General features: G+C 42.7%; 1 protein-coding gene across 1 annotated transcript in view; it reads right to left on the reverse strand.

Moving 5' to 3' along the window:
• Window positions 1-274: 274 nt before the first annotated feature.
• Window positions 275-19,976, reverse strand: part of IMPG1 (interphotoreceptor matrix proteoglycan 1) — a 119,729-nt gene continuing 100,027 nt past the window's right edge. The window contains exons 14-16 of the mRNA XM_007521957.2: window positions 8,543-8,726; window positions 4,384-4,456; window positions 275-906 (exon numbers count right to left, since the gene is read on the reverse strand). Coding sequence (XP_007522019.2) covers window positions 829-906; window positions 4,384-4,456; window positions 8,543-8,726 — 335 coding nt within the window. The 3' untranslated portion in view covers window positions 275-828. The remainder of the gene's footprint in view (window positions 907-4,383; window positions 4,457-8,542; window positions 8,727-19,976) is intronic.

Here is a 19,976-nt window from a genome sequence, read left to right on the forward strand (position 1 = left end):
ATGACCCCCCCCCCGCAGGTGGGTAGCCAGGGGCTCGAACCCGGATCCCTCTGCCAGTCCTTGTGCTTTGTGCTACCACCCTATTCCCAGAGCCTTTTATCTTTTAAAGCAACAATTAAGAAGTGAATAAAATAAATGAATAAAGTAAAACAATATACTGGGTTAGTAATAATTTATTTTTTATTTTAATTTTTTGTTATTATAATAAAGACAATAAAATAAGGAGAGAAATGCCTGCAGCCTGTTCCACTGCTTATGAAGCTTCCTCCCTGCAGGCGGAGGCTCGAACTCAGGTCTTTGCAAATCAACAAATATTACTTATAAAACTAGAGAGCCTACGAACTGCCGGTGTGTCTATTGACAGCGATGGATAGTGCATAGACGTACTCACTGTAAACGTTTCTGTACTGTATTCATTCAGCATTTAGAAACCTGCATTTCTTCTCCTGGACAGGTGTCTTCTATGTACAGTCTAGCTTCTTCATGTAATTTCACCTTCCCCTGAGCAGCTGAGTAAGTTGCACTTATAAATGGTCTGTGACCAATATTTAAACAACTGGAAGCGAACCTGACTTACCAGTGTTTTACTGAGCATTTTTTTTTTTTTTAGAATTTATGTATACAAATTCTGAATCAAGCTCACAGATCTTTTCTGTTTGAGATGTGGTGTGTGCTGGTTCTGAAGGTTGACTGTATCCCTGGGTTTCAGTGACTAGTGACTGTTCTTGCCTAGGTTTTCAGAAGTTTGAGTGGAGACAATTTTCTTTGACAAAGCAAACCATCTCTCTTGAAATACAGCAAAAGATAATCTTGGCATTAAATCAGCTTTTAATTTCCTTCCCTATCGTGGTGGTTAAATTCTTCATCTCCTATAGTCAGTACCTTAAAATTTTTTTTCCTGGTTCCCTGAAAGAGAAATATATTTTTATCATTATTGGGGCTCACTTTTTCAGATAATAGAAAGAGACAGAGAGAGAGAGAGAGAAGAAAGAGGGGGGGGAGATATTGTAATGTGGTGGAGGCTGGACTCAAACTTGGGTCACTTAGATGGAAAAGTGAGTTATTCAAGCTATTTTGCCAACCCAAAGATATTTTTAAAAATTCTATTTAGGTATTTATTTTGGATAGAGACAGACATTGAGAGGGAGATACAAAGGGCGAGGGGGCAGGTAGTGGTGCACCTGGTTGTGTGCACATGTTACAATGCTCAATGATTTGAGTTCGAGCCCCTAGTCCGCACCTGCAGGGGAAAGCTTCATGAGTGGTGACGCAGTGCTGCAGATGTCACTCTCTTCCTCTCCCTCTCCCTCTCCCTCTCCCTCTCTCTCTCTCTCTCTCTCTCGCTCCCTCCCTTCCCTTACCCTCTCAATTTCTGGTTGTCTCTACCCAATAAATAAAGATAATAAAAAATAAGAGAGATACCTGTGACCTCTCTCTCCCTCTCCCTCTCTCTCTCTCTCTCTCTCTCTCTTGCTCCCTCCCTTCCCTTACCCTCTCAATTTCTGGTTGTCTCTACCCAATAAATAAAGATAATAAAAAATAAGAGAGAGATACCTGCGACCCTGCTTCACCACTTGTGAAGCTTCTCCCATATAGGTGGGGGCTGGGGACATGAATCTGGGTCCTTGTGCATTGTAATATGTGTACTCAACCAGGTGTGTCACTGCCTGGCCCCCTTTTAAACTTAAAAAAAAATATTCCCTTTTGTTGCCCTTGTTGTTTTATTGTTGTAGTTATTATTGTTGTTGTCATTGTCGGGTAGGACAGAGAGCAATGGAGAGAGGAGGGGAAGACAGAGGGGGAGAGAAAGACATCTGTCCTGCTTCACCGCCTGTGAAGCGACTCCCCTGCAGGTGGGGAGCTGGGGGCTCGAACCGGGATCCTTATGCTAGTCCTTGTGCTTTGCACCACCTGCACTTAACCCGCTGCACTACCGCCCAACTCTCTTTTAAATTTTTTTTTTTCCCTCCAGGGTTATTGCTGGGCTCGGTGCCTGCACCGTGAATCCACCGCTCCTGGAGGCCATTTTTCCCCCTTTTTGTTGCCCTAGTTGTTGCAGCCTCGTTGCGGTTATTATTGCCATTGTTGACGTTGCTTTGTTGTTGGATAGGACAGAGAGAAATGGAGAGAGGAGGGGAAGACAGAGAGAGGGGGGGAGAGAAAGATAGACACCTGCAGACCTGCTTCACCGCCCGTGAAGCGACTCCACTGCAGGTGGGGAGCCGGGGGCTCGAACCAGCATCCTTACACCGGTCCCTGCGCTTTGCACCACGTGCGCTTAACCCACTGCGCCACCGCCCGACCCCCCTCTCTTTTAAATTTTTTTATTTCTTTACTGAGGGATTAATTTTTTACAATCCACAGTAGATACAATAGTTTGTACATGCATAACATTTCTCAGTTTTCCATATAACAATACAACCCTCTCTAGGTCCTCTGCCATCATGTTCTAGGACCTGCACTCTGCCCCTCACCTGTTTTAAACTATTAGAAAATTTTATTTTTACTTATTTTTAATTGAGATAGAGAAGAATTGAGAGGGACTAGGGGGATAGAGAGGGAGAGAAAGACATCTGCAGCACCGTATCACAAATTGTGAAGCTTCCTCCTTGCAGGTTGGGGCTGGGAGCATCAACCGTGGTCCTTCCACATCGTATGTGTGTGTGCTTAGCCAGATGTGGCACCTCCTGGCTTAAGGAAAACATTTTTTTCCCTCAAAAAAAAATTTTTTTTTTTTTGCCTCCAGGGTTATTGCTGGTGCTTGGTGCCTGCACCACGAATCCACTGCTCCTGGAGGCCATTTTTTCCCTTTTTGTTCTTATTGTTGATTTTATGAAGAATGGATGCCTATGAAGAATGGATGCCATCTCTTCTTAACTCTATTTAGAGGCAGCAGTTGGACTCTATCTTGAAGCAGGAAGGGGAAATAATTTGTGATTCACAATTTCTATGTTCCTTTCCAATCTGAGCAAACACCATCACTCTGTATTGTATTTTTATTTGCTTCAGGACTTATTTTAGTTGGTGTTTATTTTATTTCATCCTGACCATTTTGTAACATCAGATCTTTTTGTCTCATTGACATTTAATGCTCCAAGTTAGAAACCTTTCTGTCTTTATTTTTTTTTTTTACTCCCAGATGTACTTAGAAATATAGAATTATGATAAGCATTTGGTGTAATTACCTTGTATGCTTCTTGGCTGTCTATTAATATATAAAAATGTAAGTAAATATTGTTTGTATATATACATTATAATATTTCAGGAGAACTAGATATGATGTCAGATAGTAGGAAATATGGTAGTTGATAATGATTTTTACCATCAAAAACCAGGTATAGAGTGTGGGATTTAGCATAATGATTGTGAAAGAAAGACTTTCATGCCTGAAGCTCTAAAGTCCTTGATTCAGTTCTCTGCACCACTATAAGCCAGAGCTAAGCAGTGCTCTAGTCTCTTTCTCTACCTTTCTCTCTCTATGCCTCTCATTAAAATAAAACAAAATATATTTTTAAAAACTCAGCACAATATTTTTTGGTACAGTTTTTTAAACTAGGTTATCACAGACTAAAAAAATTTCCAAGACATTTTTCCAAAAGCCATTTAGAACAGCTTTAGAGAGGCTAAGTTCAACCTGGTTATAGGCAAGTTCTCTTCCTTTGTAAAGTAAAATGATGAAGGGCCAGCAGCATAGGTCACTGTAATCTTATAATCTCATTACCCACTATTAGTCACAGATAAAATACGAAACATTGGGAGTCGGGTGGTAGTGCAGTGGGCTAAGTGCAGGTGGTGCAAAATGCAAGGACTGGCATGAAGATGAGCCCCCAGCTCCTCACCTGCAGGGGAGTCGCTTCACGAGCCGTGAAGCAGGTCTGCAGGTGTCTATCTTTCTCTCCCCCTCTGTCTTCCCTTCCTCTCTCCATTTCTCTTTGTCCTATCCAACAATGACAACATCAATAACAACAACAATAATAACTGCAACAATGACAACAAAAGAGATTAAATAAATAAAAATTAAAAAATACAAATAAAAAATAAAATAAGTGAAACATTAATAAAAATAAGAAGACAGAAGTTGAGCAGTGCATTGGCACACGTGACTGAGTGCACACATCCCAGTGCACAAAGACCCGGCTTCAAGCCCTCGGAAGTAGTGTGCTGCACTGTAACGTGAGCGACCAGGTTGATACCTGGTCCCCACTGTATTGAAGGAAAGTTTGCTGCATGGCAGTAGTTTAGTTACCCAGTGCTAACTCCTTACATGTATGCGGAACGCCCTGTTCTGATCTCTCCCTTGTCCTGTTTCTTTCATTTTCATAAAATAAAAATAAAGAACTTGTAAAAAAAAAAAAAACTATAGAAAAAGTATGATTGGATCACCTTGTTAGTTTGCTCACGTTGAGACTTTGTAACACTGGTTTCATAGACTTGATTTTTAGAATGACCTGGTGACCTGCAAGAGAAAGCAAAAACATTCCTGCTCTGTTTCCTGAGATACAGATTCCTGAGCGCAGATAGCAACTACAACAGCCTACGATTTTGGTCTTTAAATGATGATAGCTCTTTCTTCTTATTATTGCAGGTGGCTTCCGTTTGGGTTTGAGGAAGTGTGTTTTGTTTTCCCCTGAGCGCTGCCTTCCGGTTAGTTTACTGTTTCTTAGGCAGCAGTCTCAGAAGACTAGAATAAGGCTCCTAGAAAAGATGTGTGCTCTGTCCCTCTTGTAAGAAGTGGAGCTATTTTTAAAATTAAGTTCTGAGTGCTGGTGGCTGAAAAATGATGCTGTAATAGTATTTTGTTCATACAATCAAATATTATTTTAAAAATTGCATAAAATTCCAGACTTTCCTATGGATATACTATGTAATATCTGACGCCAGTGAGTACATATTTTGCACCTGTTTTTTTTTTTTAATTTATATTATGAAATGGGTGTTTGAAGGGCACATTCTGAAATATGTTCTTTTATTGGTAAGCTTCTTTCTCCCAATATACAGTTCCACTATAATTTCAGGGATAAAGTAAAGGGGATTAAAGAAGGAAAATCCTCTCCTACTTTCAACATTTGATGGGAAGAATTCAGAGGACAGAAGAGGTGTAATTTGAGGACGTTGGACAAGTTCCTTGTTCTTCCTTGCTACCAGCTAAGGCTGGATTTTTGGTTTCTATTTGTCCTGGCTGGGAGAGTAGAGGGCATTGAGAGTGGGGACCACATGGGGACCACAGCTTTCACTGAAATCACAAACAAGGATAATATCAGATGGAAACTTGCCATAGGATCCAGTGAGTCAAAGAGAACCTCTTTCTCATCCTCTGTATGTATGTATACCCAGATACCACCTTGGAAGAGAGAAGGAAGCAGGAAAAGGGTCCTTGAGTCTGATTATCCATTCCAAGGACATTGAGTTGGCAGAATGATTGCTTTAAACAAATACTAGATTGGAATTTTCATCTCTCTCTCTCTCTCACACACACACACACACACACACACACACACACACACACACACACACACACACACACAGAGAGAGAGAGAGAGAGACACACACACACAGAGAAACAGAAACAGAGAGAAACCAAGACCAGAGGACTGCTCAACTCTGGCTTATTGTGGTAAGGGAACCTCAGAGCATCAGACACATAAAAGTCTGTTTGCAAAACCACTATACTGTCTCCACAGTTAGGATTGGATAATATTAGCTTCTAATCTCTCTCTTTCCTCAAAAGGGGCTAGTAAGGAAAAGCTTCTAGTGGGAAAAATGCTTCTTCCCTAATATCTAAAGCATGGCATGTAAGTAAACCTTTGATCTCGCTGCAGTTAAACATTTCTACATTATTACAAATCTCATAAATATCACTTGAAACTATTAAGGACCTATTCCGGCCCCTATGCTTGGAGAGAGTTTTCATTATTATAAACAAAGTCACAACACACTAGAACTATTAAAGAACAAAGTGGAAATTATGTCTGAAGAGAAAGGGTGATAATTTTCTCCAAGTTAGATCTCAATTTGCATTCTATGTGTCTACATAATGATAATTGTGATGTCACAATTATCAAAGTCAAACTCACTAAGCTAAAACAAAGGGACCTCTGAAAATTTTGTTTATTCTTGGGAGAATTTTGCCAAGTAAGTTCATAATACAAGTGAACCTATATAGAAAGCATCTATAATTGAGGGAAATGAAAAATGGATGCAGCGTATTCATAAATATTGAATGGAAGAGAAGAACAGAGGGAAAAATAAAGGAGAAGACATTAGTGTTAATGACTTAGTCATAAATGACAAATAACTGAGCCTGTTGAAAGTGTTCATTGTGTGTCTATAGGCTCATCTCAGCAAAGCACTTACTCTTATTGTTCCAATCTCCTTGTTCACTGTCAGGTAGAATAATAAATATCTGACCAAGTTTATAATCCTTTTAAAATATTTTATTTATTTACTTGGATAGAGACAGAGAAGAATCGAGAGGGAAAGGCTAAGTAGAAAGGGAGACAGAGAGGTGACCTGCCACACTGCTTCACTCTTCATGAACTTCCCCCCTGCGGGTAAAGGAACTGGGGAATTGAACCCACTTCCTTGCACAGGGTAATGTGTCCACTCAGCCTGCTGTGACTGATGATGCCTAGCCCCAAGTTTACAATTCTTTAAAGAATTTTGTTTTCAGATTTATTATAGTGTCCGCAAATAACTTGCTTCTGAGTTTTGGTTTAAGAGCCAAGTAGCGAATCTCCATTTTGCCTTAGAGGGTCCTTTCTTTGCTGATAATTAACAGAAATCTCCAATAATGGTAGCCACTAAGGAATTTACATGGAAGAACATCTAATGTATTCTTTACCGACAAACATATATGTTCTGTGCAGGATCTATTATTCTGTCATTTATGTTTCTCATGGGATAAAATACCTGGATGCCGCCCCCTCCTTGCCTCTGCCCATATCTCTGGTTGAAGTATAGCACTGCATTTTTGTTGTTGTTATGTCTTTTAATTAATTAATTAATTATTTTAAAATTAACTTTATTTATTGGATAGAAACAGCCAGAAACTTGGAGAGGAGTGGGAAGTAGAGAGGGAGAGAGACAGACACCTGTAGCACTGCTTCACCACTTGCAGAACTTTCCCCTACAGGTGGGGCTTGAACCTGGATCTTGCAAAGCTTTCCTCTATAGGTGGGGCTTGAAGCTGGTTTCATGCATGCCAAAGTAGGGATCCTTCCAGGTGAGGTACACTGCTTCCTTTTTTTTTTTTTTAAGAAACATTTATCTCGTACTATCATCATCTTTAATGTCGAGAGAAATATAAGTTATAGTACTATGTGTGCTTAACTGGGTGTGCCACCGCCTGGCCCCTATAGTTTTATTTTGTACGACAACTATATAGTAGGATAATTGTCTGAAAGTAGAGTGTCTGAGTGATATTTAAATTTCAACACTCTGATTCAGCAGACATTTGTACGAAGGCTTGATGGCTGAGTAAGCTTTAAGAACTCTTGGTAACACACATAAAAATTGTGTATCTCGTTTACCTTGTTTTTTAAAATTAAAAAAAATTATTTCCCTTTTGTTGCCCTTGTTTTTTTTATTGTTGCTGTAGCTATTACTGTTGTTGTTATTGATGCCGTTGTTGTGGAATAGGACAGAGAGAAATGGAGAGAGGAGGGGAAGACAGAGAGGGGGAGAGAAAGATAGAAACCTGCAGACCTGCTTCTCCGACTCTGAAGCGACTCCCCTGCAGGTGGGGAGCGGGGCGGGGGGGGGGGGGGGGGCTGAACCGGGATCCTTATGCGGGTCCTTGCGCTTTGTGTCACCTGTGCTTAACCCGCTGCGCTACCGCCCGCCCTGTTTACCTTGTTTTTCTGCTTCTCACTTCACCCAAGTTTTCTTTCCTTTCTTTTCTTCCTTTCTTTAATTTTCTTTTGCACATGTGTGATTCCACTGTTCCAACTGGACTTTCCTGAGACCCCCAAGTTTTAGTTTCAGATAGAGGAGACAGAAAAGGAGAGAGACCACATTACCTTGCCACCACCCATATCCCTAGAGTTCACTTGGGCTGCCCGTGGTGCTGCTCCACTGTGGTACCTGACGCCCAACTGCAGGCCTCACGCACACCAAAGCATATACTCAGGGAGTGAGCCATTTGCCCACCCGATGAATAAAGAGTAATTGATCTACAAAGCTAGGTGTAAGGGGGCCGGATGATAGCATGCCAGGTTAAGCATACTTAGTATGAAGTGCACAGTACCTGTGCAAGGATCACGGTTGGAGACCGTGGTTGGAGATCCTGGCTCCCCACCTGCAGGGAGGTCATTTCACAGGCAGGTCTTCAGGTATCTATCTTTCTCTCCCCCTCTCTTTCTCCCCCCCCCCTCAATTTCTTTCTGTCCTATCCAACAACAACAATGGAAAACAAACAAACAAAAAGGATTGCCACCAGGAGCAGTGGATTAATAGTGTAGGCACTGAGCACCAGTGATAACCCTGGAAGCAAAAACAAACAAACAAACAACAACAACAAACAAAGTTAGTGTAATCTACCCACCTGCACAAAGTTTTCTTTCCCTGACGAGTCTCACACTTCTCACCAGGAATGCAGAGGTAGTCCAAGTGCTCCTGGCTGGCGTGCCCTGGTCTGCAGTGACACTCTGCTTCCTGGGTCCGCTCATTTTTTACACACTGAGCAAATTCACCACAGGCCAGGAATTTGCAGGGGTTTGCCTGATCAGCTGTGAAAGAGTGGACAGAGTTGAGTGATATAGCCTGAATGCCCAAGCAATGGAGTTGGTAGACTTTGGTCAAAGGCAAGAGTCCCAACCTGTTTGCCATTGTCTCATTTTGGATGAGTGGGCTGCAAAGCACTGAAAACAGACTGAATTGAGAAGAGAACCACATATTTCTGTATCTTGAGAAATGATTTTAAAAACACAGGCAAGAAATACCATGGCTAGCTCCAGATTTAACAACATACACACTGGGGTTATCAGAATCATTCAAGGGTTCTTGTAATAACACGGTTCCTATGTGTTTACAGAATTCTTGGGCAATTCTGATGCTTCTGAGCTTGGGAACATGCTTTGACAACTACTTGTATTAGTATATTAAAGAAAATTAAACATTTTCTGCAATGAGGTGTTGTAAACTTGTATTTAAAATTGGAATGCTGGGATATTGTGCACCTAGTAGAGTGCATATGTTACCATGCACAAGGATCTGGATCCCCAGGTTCAAATTCCAATCCCAACGTGCAGGGGGAGAAGCTTCACAAGTAGTAAAGCAGTCCTGCAGGAGTTTCGTTCAGTGTGTGTGTGTGTGTGTGTGTGTGTGTGTGTATGTGTGCGCGCGTGCACACCACCAGGGTTATGGCTGTAGCTTTGTGAATGCGCTATAAATCCACACTCTTGGTCATTTTTTTTTTTTTTTGAGGCCAGAAGTCAAGAGGGGAGGGGGAGAAAGAAAGGAGGGATGAGACAGCAAGAGAGAGAGAGTGAGAGTGAGAGAGGGCGCTACAGTTCTGCTTCATTGCTTGTGAAGTATTCCCCCTGGACGTTGAGTTTGGAATTTGAACCTGGGTCCTTGCTCATGGAAACGTGGGCACTCAACCAGGCGCACCCCCCACCTGGTCCTGTCTCTTCCTCTTCCTGTCTCCCCCTTTTCCTCTCAGTTTCTCTCTATGAGATTATTACATAAATAAAATCAGGGCATCTTACTTAGTAATCTGTTTGGATGGGTTGGAGAACTCAGGATGGCCCCCCAATTTAAGAACTAGCTGGCTCTCACTGGTGCTTTCAGCTGGGCCCAGTAGCAGGAGCAGAAGCACAGGGGTGGGAAAGCAGTGAATATAGAGTGCAGGGCATCCTGGCTTGGAGAAAACAGTAGATGGAAAGGGACTAAGATGAGGTATTCACACGAGGGTCACACACACTCTGGTAGGTACTGAATAGCATGCTAAGTAGTCTGGACTTTTTAAGCTGTACGGAATCATGGAGGATTTTTGGACAGAAAAGAGGGATGGCCAGGAGAGTGCTTTAGAAGTATAGGAACACCTACAGCTCTGCTTCACTCCTAATGAAGCTTTCCCCCTGCAGGTGGGGACCAGGGGCTTGAACTCGGATCCTTATACACTATAATGTATGCGCTCAACCAGGTGCACCACCTCCTGGCCCCTTCACTTTTAAGGATTTTAAGCTAATAGCTGTAGTGAATTTTCAAGCTGCAAATGGAGTCTGCTGTGCTATACACTTATCCACCACAGAAACTCTTGTGTATGGGCAGTTGCAAGAGAACTTCCATGTTCACTCCGCCTCCTTGTGCTGGAAGAGGCAAAAGGCAGGGCGAGTGTGAGACTTGGCTGGCTAATGGCAACAGGAGGTCCTTGGAAACATTTCTGGGTCTCCCAGAAGGTGAAGTCTTTCTGTGAAGCTGTACTCAACAGCAGCTTGAAGGTCTTTTGTAGAAACATATCTGGCTAGTGTGAACTGACAGCTTGCCCTGCCTCACAGTCCCCTAACTGGCTGTGTGAAGGGAGGGGTCCTCACCTTTCTTTACAAAACAGCTCACATTTATACTGGCAAGCCAGGTGATTTGTGTTGAGGTCCTGGTTTAATAAATAATGACTGCCAGCGACTTTACACTAAGGACGGTGGACTGGAAAACAGAATTTAAGAGAGACAAGTCAAGGCTCCATTTCCCTCTGTCCACGGGGGGGAAGGAGAGAGGCAGAGTCAGTCAGTCAGTCAGTCAGTTAGTCAAGTCTCAGTTTGGAAAGTCAACTACATGTGTGGATTCTACCTGCCTGAGAGAAATAGAAAACATGTGAGAACCAAAGCATTTCCTGTTAAAACTAGCGTTTTTGTTTCACTAGGCAAAATCTGTGCACCACTAATGCTGAACAGAACACATTAAAGCCACACTGGAGAAATGCATATACCAAATATAGAGGCTCTGAGGAGAATGACTGCACCTGATTATAGATCATTGCTTTCCCATATTATTTATCCAAACTCAGTTTCCAGAGAAGTCAGAGACTTCGAAACACTGAGATTAGTTGGTTTGCTGTGTATACTCCCCCAGGGAACTAAAACCCTATTCATTCAGCAAACTTTAACTACTCCCTTCAAACTCTTTAGCATGGGCTGGGCAGATAGCATAATGGTTATGCAAAAGACTTTCTTGCCGGAGGCTCCAAGATCCCAGATTCATTCCCTAGCACCACTGTCAGTCAGAGTTTAGCAGTACTCTCTGGTCTCTCTTTCTCTCTTTTTATTTCTCTGTAGCTCATTAAAATAAATAACAGTATTTTTCAAAAAAAGATTTCAGACTAACTCGTTGCTTCAGGTTTTCATTTGATCATGTATAAACATTCCTATTTTACACTGGAATGTAGATGAAGAATGTAGTTTAGAAACTCCTCCACTAATTTTCTCACTTGGATGCTGTAATTTTTCTCATGGTGAAGCTGAAAGTTACCACGACGGAGCCTGTTTGTGTTCTGGCCTTTTCCTTTTATGAGCTGTGGCAAAATTACAGGGAAAGAAAGAACCACAAGAGGGCGCTGTTGGACCTTGAGTTGCAAAGGCAACGCAGTTAAATCTGAAGCATGACAAGAAACTATTTACAACGTCAGTATTTGAAGTACTTCATATACTGCTTCCACTCTTATTACCTTAAAATGCTTCCATTGGGGATTCTGAGGATCCTCATATTCTCTAGTGTCCATCTCCTTCTTTTTTTTTTTTTTTTTTTTTGCCTCCAGGGTTTTGCCTGCACCATGAATCCACTGCTCCTGGAGACCATCCCCCCCTTTTGTTGCCCTTGTTGTGGTTATTATTGTTGTTGTCGTTCGTTGTTGGATAGGACAGAGAGAAATGGAGTGAAGAGGGGATGATAGAGAGGGGGAGAGAAAGATAGACACCTGCAGACCTGCCTCACCGCTTGTGAAGCGACTCCCTTGTAAGTGGGGAGCCAGGGGTCGAACTTGGATCCTTACGCTTGATGCCATGTGTGCTTACCCCGCTGAGCTACCTCCCGACCCCGGATTATTTCATTCTTAGAGGGACACCTACAACTTCCATTTAGCTAAAGACCGACAACAACTCAGGGCAGGTGGTGGCACACTTGGTTGAGCGCACAAGTTACAATGTGCAAGGACCTATGTTCGAGGCACCGGTCCCCACCTGCAGGTGGAAAGCTTCACGAGTGAAGCAGGGCTGCAGGTCTCTCTCTCTCTCTCTCTCTCTCTCTCTCTCTCTCTCATTCCCTTCCCTCTTGATTTCTAGCTATCTTTATCCAATAAATAAATAAAGATAACTAAAAAACAAACAAAACCAAAAACAAACAAACAAACAACAACTAGATGAGGGCTAATTCTCAGGGGCAAACACCATGAAAGAGAAGAGATTGGTTTTATGCAGAACGAAAGTTTAACTAGGAGGACGTTCTCAAGCAACACTATGTTGTTATATTTTGCTTCTTTTTAAAAAATATTTTATTTTTAGTGAGAAAGATACAGAGAGAAAGATACAGAGAAAGATACAGAGCATTGTTCAGCTTTGGTTGATGGTGGTGCTGGGGATTGATTCTGGAACCTGAGCCTCAGGCATGAAATTTTTTTGTATAGCCATTATACTGTCCCTCCAGCTTAAATATATATATTTCTGTTTTTGTCATTTCTTCTTAGAATAAGAAACGTATTCATGGATCAGCCATATAATATGCTTCTTCCTTAACACACATTCAGGCATTGGTATAAAACAAAACAAATTAGTCCAAACAGTCCACTCTTTGTTTCTGAGCTAGTTAATATTAATAATAATCCAAACAGTATGTAACAGGAACCCCAAAATGCTCTGGTTTGAATATCAATTGTAGATTGGAAAGAGGGTAGGTAAGAAGATTTGAACGGGGATTGATTAGGACAATTATATGCTACTGATGGAAGAATAGTTTCAAGTCACACATTGTAGATGGATTTGAGGAAGTGAAGCCCTCATAAGTGGTGCATAATCACTTTAGCTTCCTGGCTTTTATTAAATCTCCTTTAGATGGATCAATTTTATGTTGGGTACAATAGAAAAGTTTCTCTTGAGAGCCTGTACCACATTCAACAAACAGCTCTCACATGGTTTGGAGCATCCTTTAGGCTTACAATAAATTCATACTGGCTAAAAGACTTAATGGTCTCTCCTTCATGTGGCTAGCTCTTCTGCAGATCAAATCTGACAGTCTCTCTGTAGAGGCAGCCCAGGGCATTTGACTGTGCTGAGTTGAGTGGTGTCAGCAGTTGCTAAGTCACTGTTGGTGGGAAAGGACTAGACTTAACCTGGTACCCAGAGGTCCTGGATTTGTTCTTCGCTTCCCATGTGGATTCTGGCCACAGAATAAGCACTAATGTTATTCCATTTCAGGCTGTGACCCAGGCATGACCTCAGGGATTAGGACCCTAAACCTCCAGCTTCTCCAAGAGTGCAACGATAGTTATTTGAATGAAAAGACCCATTTTATATTTGGCACTATTCTAGGCATTTTTATCATGTATATTTATTAACATTTATAACCTTCCACAGTAACTATTTTTAACTGCATTTTCATGCATGAGAAATTTGAAGCCCATTTTGACTAGTGTTTGTGACCAGAGATGGACATTTACGTCAGCTTACAATGTTCAAAAAAATTTTTTTATTGTTGTAGTTATTATTGTGGTTGTTACTGATGTCGTTGAGAGAGATGGAGAGAGGAGGGGAAGACAGAGAGGACAAGAAAAAGATAGACACCTGCAGACTTGCTTCACCGCCTGTGAAGCGACTCCCCTGCAGGTGGGGAGCCGGGGTCTCAAACCAGGATCCTTATGTTGGTCCTTGCGCTTTGCGCCATATGCACTTAATCCGCTGCACTACCACCCAAATCCCCAGTGTTCAAATTTTTATCTCCTTCTGCCGTAGATGTCTCTTTTGAACAAAGGCTTTCCAAACTGCAGAGATTCAGAACCATAGCCTGCTCTCTCTCCTCCATATGGCAGGAAGCTTTCCCTAGAAAGTATAGTCTGACCAGACAGGCTCCGCACTTGTTTCTGCTGTTCAAGGGTGGCAATGAATAAATGATAGGAGAGGACCTGGAGGGCATTTTGCTTAGCAAAACTGTACAGCTTGAGAAAGACAGATACTATATTTTTAATTCCACCATGGTTTACAGAGAAAAAAATGGATGAGCTAAATGAAACAAATAAATGGAAAAAAAAAAAAACCTTTAGACTATAAGATCAATTAGTGCTTATTAGAAGGGGAAGAAAAAAGGGGCTGGGGATATGCGGACAAAGCAACCAATTGTTTGGGAATGTTAGGCTTTCCATTTAGTAGTAAGTTTAAAAGATATTTATTGTTTTATTTGATTGGACACAGAGAAATTGACAGCAAAGGGGCACAGTAAAGGAGAAGGGGGGGGCCCAAAAGCATAATGGTTATGCAAAGAGACTTTCATGTCTGAGGCTCCAAAGTCTCAGGTTCAAACCCCCACACCACCAAAAGCCAGAGCTGATCAGTGCTCTGGTGAAAACAACAGCCAACAACAAAGCTATATATATAGAAAAGGAGAGAGAGAGACAGCTGCATCATTGGAGACTGGGGCTGGGGGCTTGAACCCAGGTCCTTGCACATGGTAATGTGTGTACTACTAACTGGTCCTCTTTTAGTGGTAACTTAATGTAGTATATTCATATTTAAAAAAAATTTCCTATCTGAGCTTTGCTGAGACTGCTCGCCTGTACAATTCCACTGCTTTGGTGAAACATCCTTTTTCTTTTTTCCTTTGCTCTTTTTTCCAGATGGAAGAAAGAGAGAGAGAGAGAAAGAAGGAGGAGGAGGAGGAGAAGGAGGGGAGGAGGAAGAGGATGAGGAGGAGGAGGAGGAACCATTGCTTCACCATTCATGAAACTAGCTTGAATTTGGCCCCTCAGCATGACAAAATGTGTGTTCTGCTAGGTGAGCTATGTTCCAGACTTGCATGCAGATTTTCAATGAGAAAACTTAAATGATATTACAACACAATGCACTTCACTCAATAATATAAAAGTAATGTAAAATGTGCAAAAAGAAGAAAAAAAAAAGGTGTGACAATGAACACGACTTAAAGTGAGTGAGTGGCCTTATGGGGTTTGGACATGACTGGGTCATTCTGGGAGTTCCAGTGAAGATACATTTTCTGTTTCCGTTTTTCTCAAAGATTTTCTTACATAGTGTCTTTGATAGGATTCTCAGATATCCTAAAGAGCATTCCCAACTGATAAATGAGGCAGACTGTGCTCTCAACTCAGCCTCCTGTGACCACAAAGTCATCAAGGCCTGCAGGGCACATTTGGGGGCTATTCTGCTAGTAAAGTTAAAAAGGTGATTGTCCTGGTCATCAAATCTATTCATTTAACAGAGGTTAAAGGTTAGCGATATCATAGATGGCTCAAGACTGCCCTCATCAAGTCTCCTGGCTCTGCTCGAGCCTCCTCCACAGCCTTGAGCTGTGTACTGATTGCCTTTCTGCCCTGCTCTTTATCAGACCATCATCCTGTCCTCTTGAGCTGTCGCCGCCCCGACGAGAGGGCCAGCGAATGAATCCTCCTCTTTGACTGGGCCCTGAGCTAGAACAGAAGGATTGCTGCTCAGTTGGACTAAAACTCAGGCTTTAGCTGAGATTTTTGGGGAGGACAGGCTATTATTTTTCATTTCAAAGCGGCGAAGCCGAAGTGTTCGCTAGATGGCGCTCAATAGCAAAAGAAAGCAGCGTCGGTGCGGGGGGGGGGGGGGGGTCGGGTTATAAGGCCTGAATAAAATTTCTTTTCTTTCTTGTTTTCTTTCTTTCTCTCTCTTTCTTTCAAGATTTTATTTATTTATTAATGAGAAAGACAGGAGGAGCTAGAGAAAGAACCAGACAGCATCCTGCTACTTGTATGGCCAGGGATTGAACTCAGGACCTCATGCTTGTGAGTTCAATGCTTTATCCACTGTGCCACCTCCTGGACCACAAATTTCTGTCACCTGGAAAACCAGCCCACAGTGCGACCCGGCACAGAGTAGGCGAGGTCTGGAAGGAATTTGCAGGGTGGCAGAAGCTGTTCCAGGTTACTGCTGTTCAAGCTGTTATTACTCAGTGATTATAACAGTATGTATCTTGATGCTTTTCAGCCACTAAGTTGCAGTTGCTACCATGATGCCAATGTGACTTCTCTGGGCAGATGACCTCACCAATGAGTCCTGGAACCCTGCCTCCCCAGAGTCCTGCCCTACTAGAGAAAGACAGAAACAGGCTGGGGGTATGGACTGAACCAGCAGTGCTCATGTCCAGTGGAGAAGCTACTACAGAAGCCAGACCTTCCACCTTCTGTACCCCATAATGATGCTGGGTCCATGCCCTCAGGGGGACAAAGAATAGGAAAGCTTCCAACGGAGGGGGTGGAATGGAGAAATCTGGTGGTGGGAACTGTGTGGAATTGTACCCCTCTTATCCAACGGACTTGCCAGTCATAAATTAAATCAATGGTAATAATAATAATAATAATAATAAACCCATGGGGTAGCTCGAATGTGTGATGAAGCATAGACTGAAACTTTGGAGTGGGGCAAAGGCATCTAGCAGGGTGGCCAGTGTGGAAATTAGCTATAGGAAACAGGCATTAACAGAAAAGCTCTGGTGATGGTGACCCTGGAAGCAAAGGACAGTAGCAGGCAAGCCCAAGAGGTCAGATATAGGAAACAGAATGGGAGTGGGGGGCGAAGGGAGGGGAGAGAATGCTAGGAGAATTCCCCATGGGCTCCTCCAGCTGAGGGCTCCTAGAGAAGCCAGTGGAATCCAGAGAGGGGACAATTTAAAATTTAAGCTTTTTTTTTTTTTAGCATTCTAAGAGCATGACAATTGAGTTGGTGAAGTATAGGATCTAAGAGTTCACTTAAGTTCATGAAATTGAAGTATGTTGCACTTTTTTCTAAAGAAGTAAACAGCTTGTATGTCCTTTTGGAGACCTGATAAGACTTACCAAAAAAAAAAAAAAAGATTTATTTATTTCTGAGAGAGAGAAGAGAGAGAGAGAGAGAGAGAGCAGAGCACTGCACTGCACAGCCTACTGTATATAGTGGCATAAAGAGGTTCCTGGGATTGAACCTGGGACTTTTGGATCCTCAGGCTTGTAAGCCTGAAGCACATGACTGCTGTTAATTTCCCAGGCCCAAGACTCTGCTTTTTGGCTATCATTGGAGTTTCAGTGCTGCAGGCTGACAGGTTCAGATAGAAAGAAACCAAGATAGAGATACAGAGAAAAAGATTCCAAGCACCGAACTTTGTTCAGGGAGGTGGGGCCTGGGCTTAAAATTAGATCATTTGCGTGACAAAGACTGCACTATCCAAGTGAGATATCCTGCTGGCTTCCTAAATACCTTTTTATTTATTAATTTTACTTATTTATTTATTTTATTATTTATTTTCCCTTTTGTTGCCCTTGTAGTTTTGTTGTTGTTGTAGTTGATGTTGTTCGTTGTTGGATAGGCCAGAGAGAAATGGAGAGAGGAGGGGAAGACAGAGAAGGAGAGAGAAAGACAGACACCTGCAGACCTGCTTCATTGCTTGTGAAGTGACTCCCCTGCAGGTGGAAAGCTGGGGGCTGGAACCTGGATCCTTCCTCAGGTCCTTGCGCTTTGTGCCACCTGTGCTTAACCCCTTGTGCTAGGGTCCTCCCTCTCGCCCTCCCCCATACCTTTTTATAAGAAAGGAGATTTGAAGGAAGCTCACAGGACTGCTTCTGAGTTTAAACTACAACAACACTTGATGATTATGTGACCACTAAAGGGTAATCGGCTCAAACTTCTCTGAATACTCTTTTCTTTTCTTTTCTTTTCTTTTCTTTTCTTTTCTTTTCTTTTCTTTTCTTTTCTTTTCTTTTCTTTTCTTCTTTCCTTTTCTTTCCTTCCTCCTCTCCTCCTCTCCTCATCTCTCTCCTCTTCTTTCCTTTTCTTTCTTTCTCTCTCTCTCTTACTTTCTCCTACTCCTTTTTTTTTTTCTCCCTGCAGGATTATTGCTGGGGCTTGGTGCGTGCACTACAAATCCACTGCTCCTGGAGGCCATTTTCCTCCCTTTTTTTTGCCTTTGTTTATTGTTGTTGTTGTTACTGTCATTGTTGTTATTGCTGTCATTGTTGTTGGATAGGACAGAGAGAAATCGAGAGAGGAGGAGAAGACAGAGAGGGGGAGAGAAAGATAGACACTTGCACTCCTGCTTCACCAATTGTGAAGTGACTCCCCTGCAGGTGGGGAGCCGGGGGTTGGAACTGGGATCCTTATGCTGGTCCTTGCACTTCACGCCACATGCGCTTAACCCACAGCACTACCGCCCGACTCCCGAGTCTTTTATTTTTTATGTACAATACTTGTGCACTGTAATGTGTGTGCTTGACCAGGTCATGCCACCACATGGCCCCTCAATGGAAATCTTACACTTTTTGGGAAGAGTGTGCCAATCCACATTATAACTGGGAGCACCTTGACACTAGACTAATTCATTTTGATGTTTACCACTTGCCAGCCTTGAGGTCTTACCATCTGTAGGAAGTCTTCTTGGGAATTCAAGGAGAATGCATCAGCCTAAGTTCTATGTGGTTTTGCATTTTTCAAAATCTTCAACTTGTATAGCTCACAGCTGTATGCTTCTGAGGAATTTTCTGAGCTGCCTAAATGAAAGATGACTCTAGTTGCCGGGGAAGCTGAGAGAAAACTGAGCAAGGGTGATGGATTCGAATTTTCAGTTGAGAAATCACAGATGGCTCTAACTTTGGTTTACACTTTTGATATCACAGATTCATTTATGCTGGGAGTTTTCCAAAGGTGAGTGGCAAAGTGCTCGCAGGAATCACAGTGTCACTTGTCCGCCACGTGGGCACCTCTGAGATGTTATTTGCACTAACAGATTGCCGACCCTGGTTTTGAGGACACATCCAGGACTTGAGAGGCTGTGCTGCATGTGGAATGAGATTCACCTAGAAATCTCATGAATATTTTCTTTTTTCTAAAAACAGTATTTTGGTTATTTAATTCGTTATGGCAGAGAAAAAAAATGAGAGGGAAAGGGAAGATAGAGAGAGAGAGAAAGAGAGACATCTGTGACACTGCTTCATTACTTATGAAGCTTCCTCCCTGTAGGTGAGGACTGGAGACTTGAACCTGGGCCCCTGAACATGGTAATTAATGCACATGCTCAACTGGGTGTATCACCGCCCAGTCCCTCTCATGTATATTTTCAAATTCTTTCTTCTCCTCGGTCCAAAGGTGTAGGGAGGTTGTGGGGATGTGGTGGGGCCTGGCAGGGCTCGACCTGAGAGGTGAGTCCGTCCTGGTAAGTCTCTCTCTCTACGTAAGTCTCCGGTAAGTCTCTAGGGGTTGAGCAAAAGGGGGACACATGAACCTCAAAAGGTTGGCGGCCATATAAGTCTTCCCTGCCTCACAAAAACATCCTGCATCTTCCAGCCTCACCTCCAGGATCCAGCATTCCTTAAATGTTAAGCCTGCTCCACCCTGCATTCCTTTTATTATCTACATATCAATCTCCTCCTTTGTCTTACAAATGACTGAAGGTCTCCTTCCTAATTCCCCACAGGGTATTGCTAATCCTACCAGTCGAACCCCTAGCAACAGTTGCTGGGGAGGTCCATACCATTCCCGGCCCCCTTTGCCTTTTCTCTGCCCCTTTTCTAACCATGTATGGTATTGTCAAGCTACTTCTGTTTCTGTCTTGTCTCTTCCGAGTCTGACCTGGAGGAGGGAGGGAATGCAGAGCAGGAGGCTGATGCCGGCCCTTGTGGTTTGTGCCACATGGCTTAACCAGGTGTGCTATCACCTGACACCTCATCACAGACCCCTGCAAGCGTCAACCCGGCTTTGACCTAGCACGTTATGATTGGGCCCTCCTCAATCGCTATCGAACAGGCCATGGCCGGTGCGCAGCTATGTTCC

The sequence above is a fragment of the Erinaceus europaeus genome, chromosome 13 (genome assembly GCF_950295315.1).
Source record: "Erinaceus europaeus chromosome 13, mEriEur2.1, whole genome shotgun sequence".
Taxonomy (NCBI): domain Eukaryota; kingdom Metazoa; phylum Chordata; class Mammalia; order Eulipotyphla; family Erinaceidae; genus Erinaceus; species Erinaceus europaeus.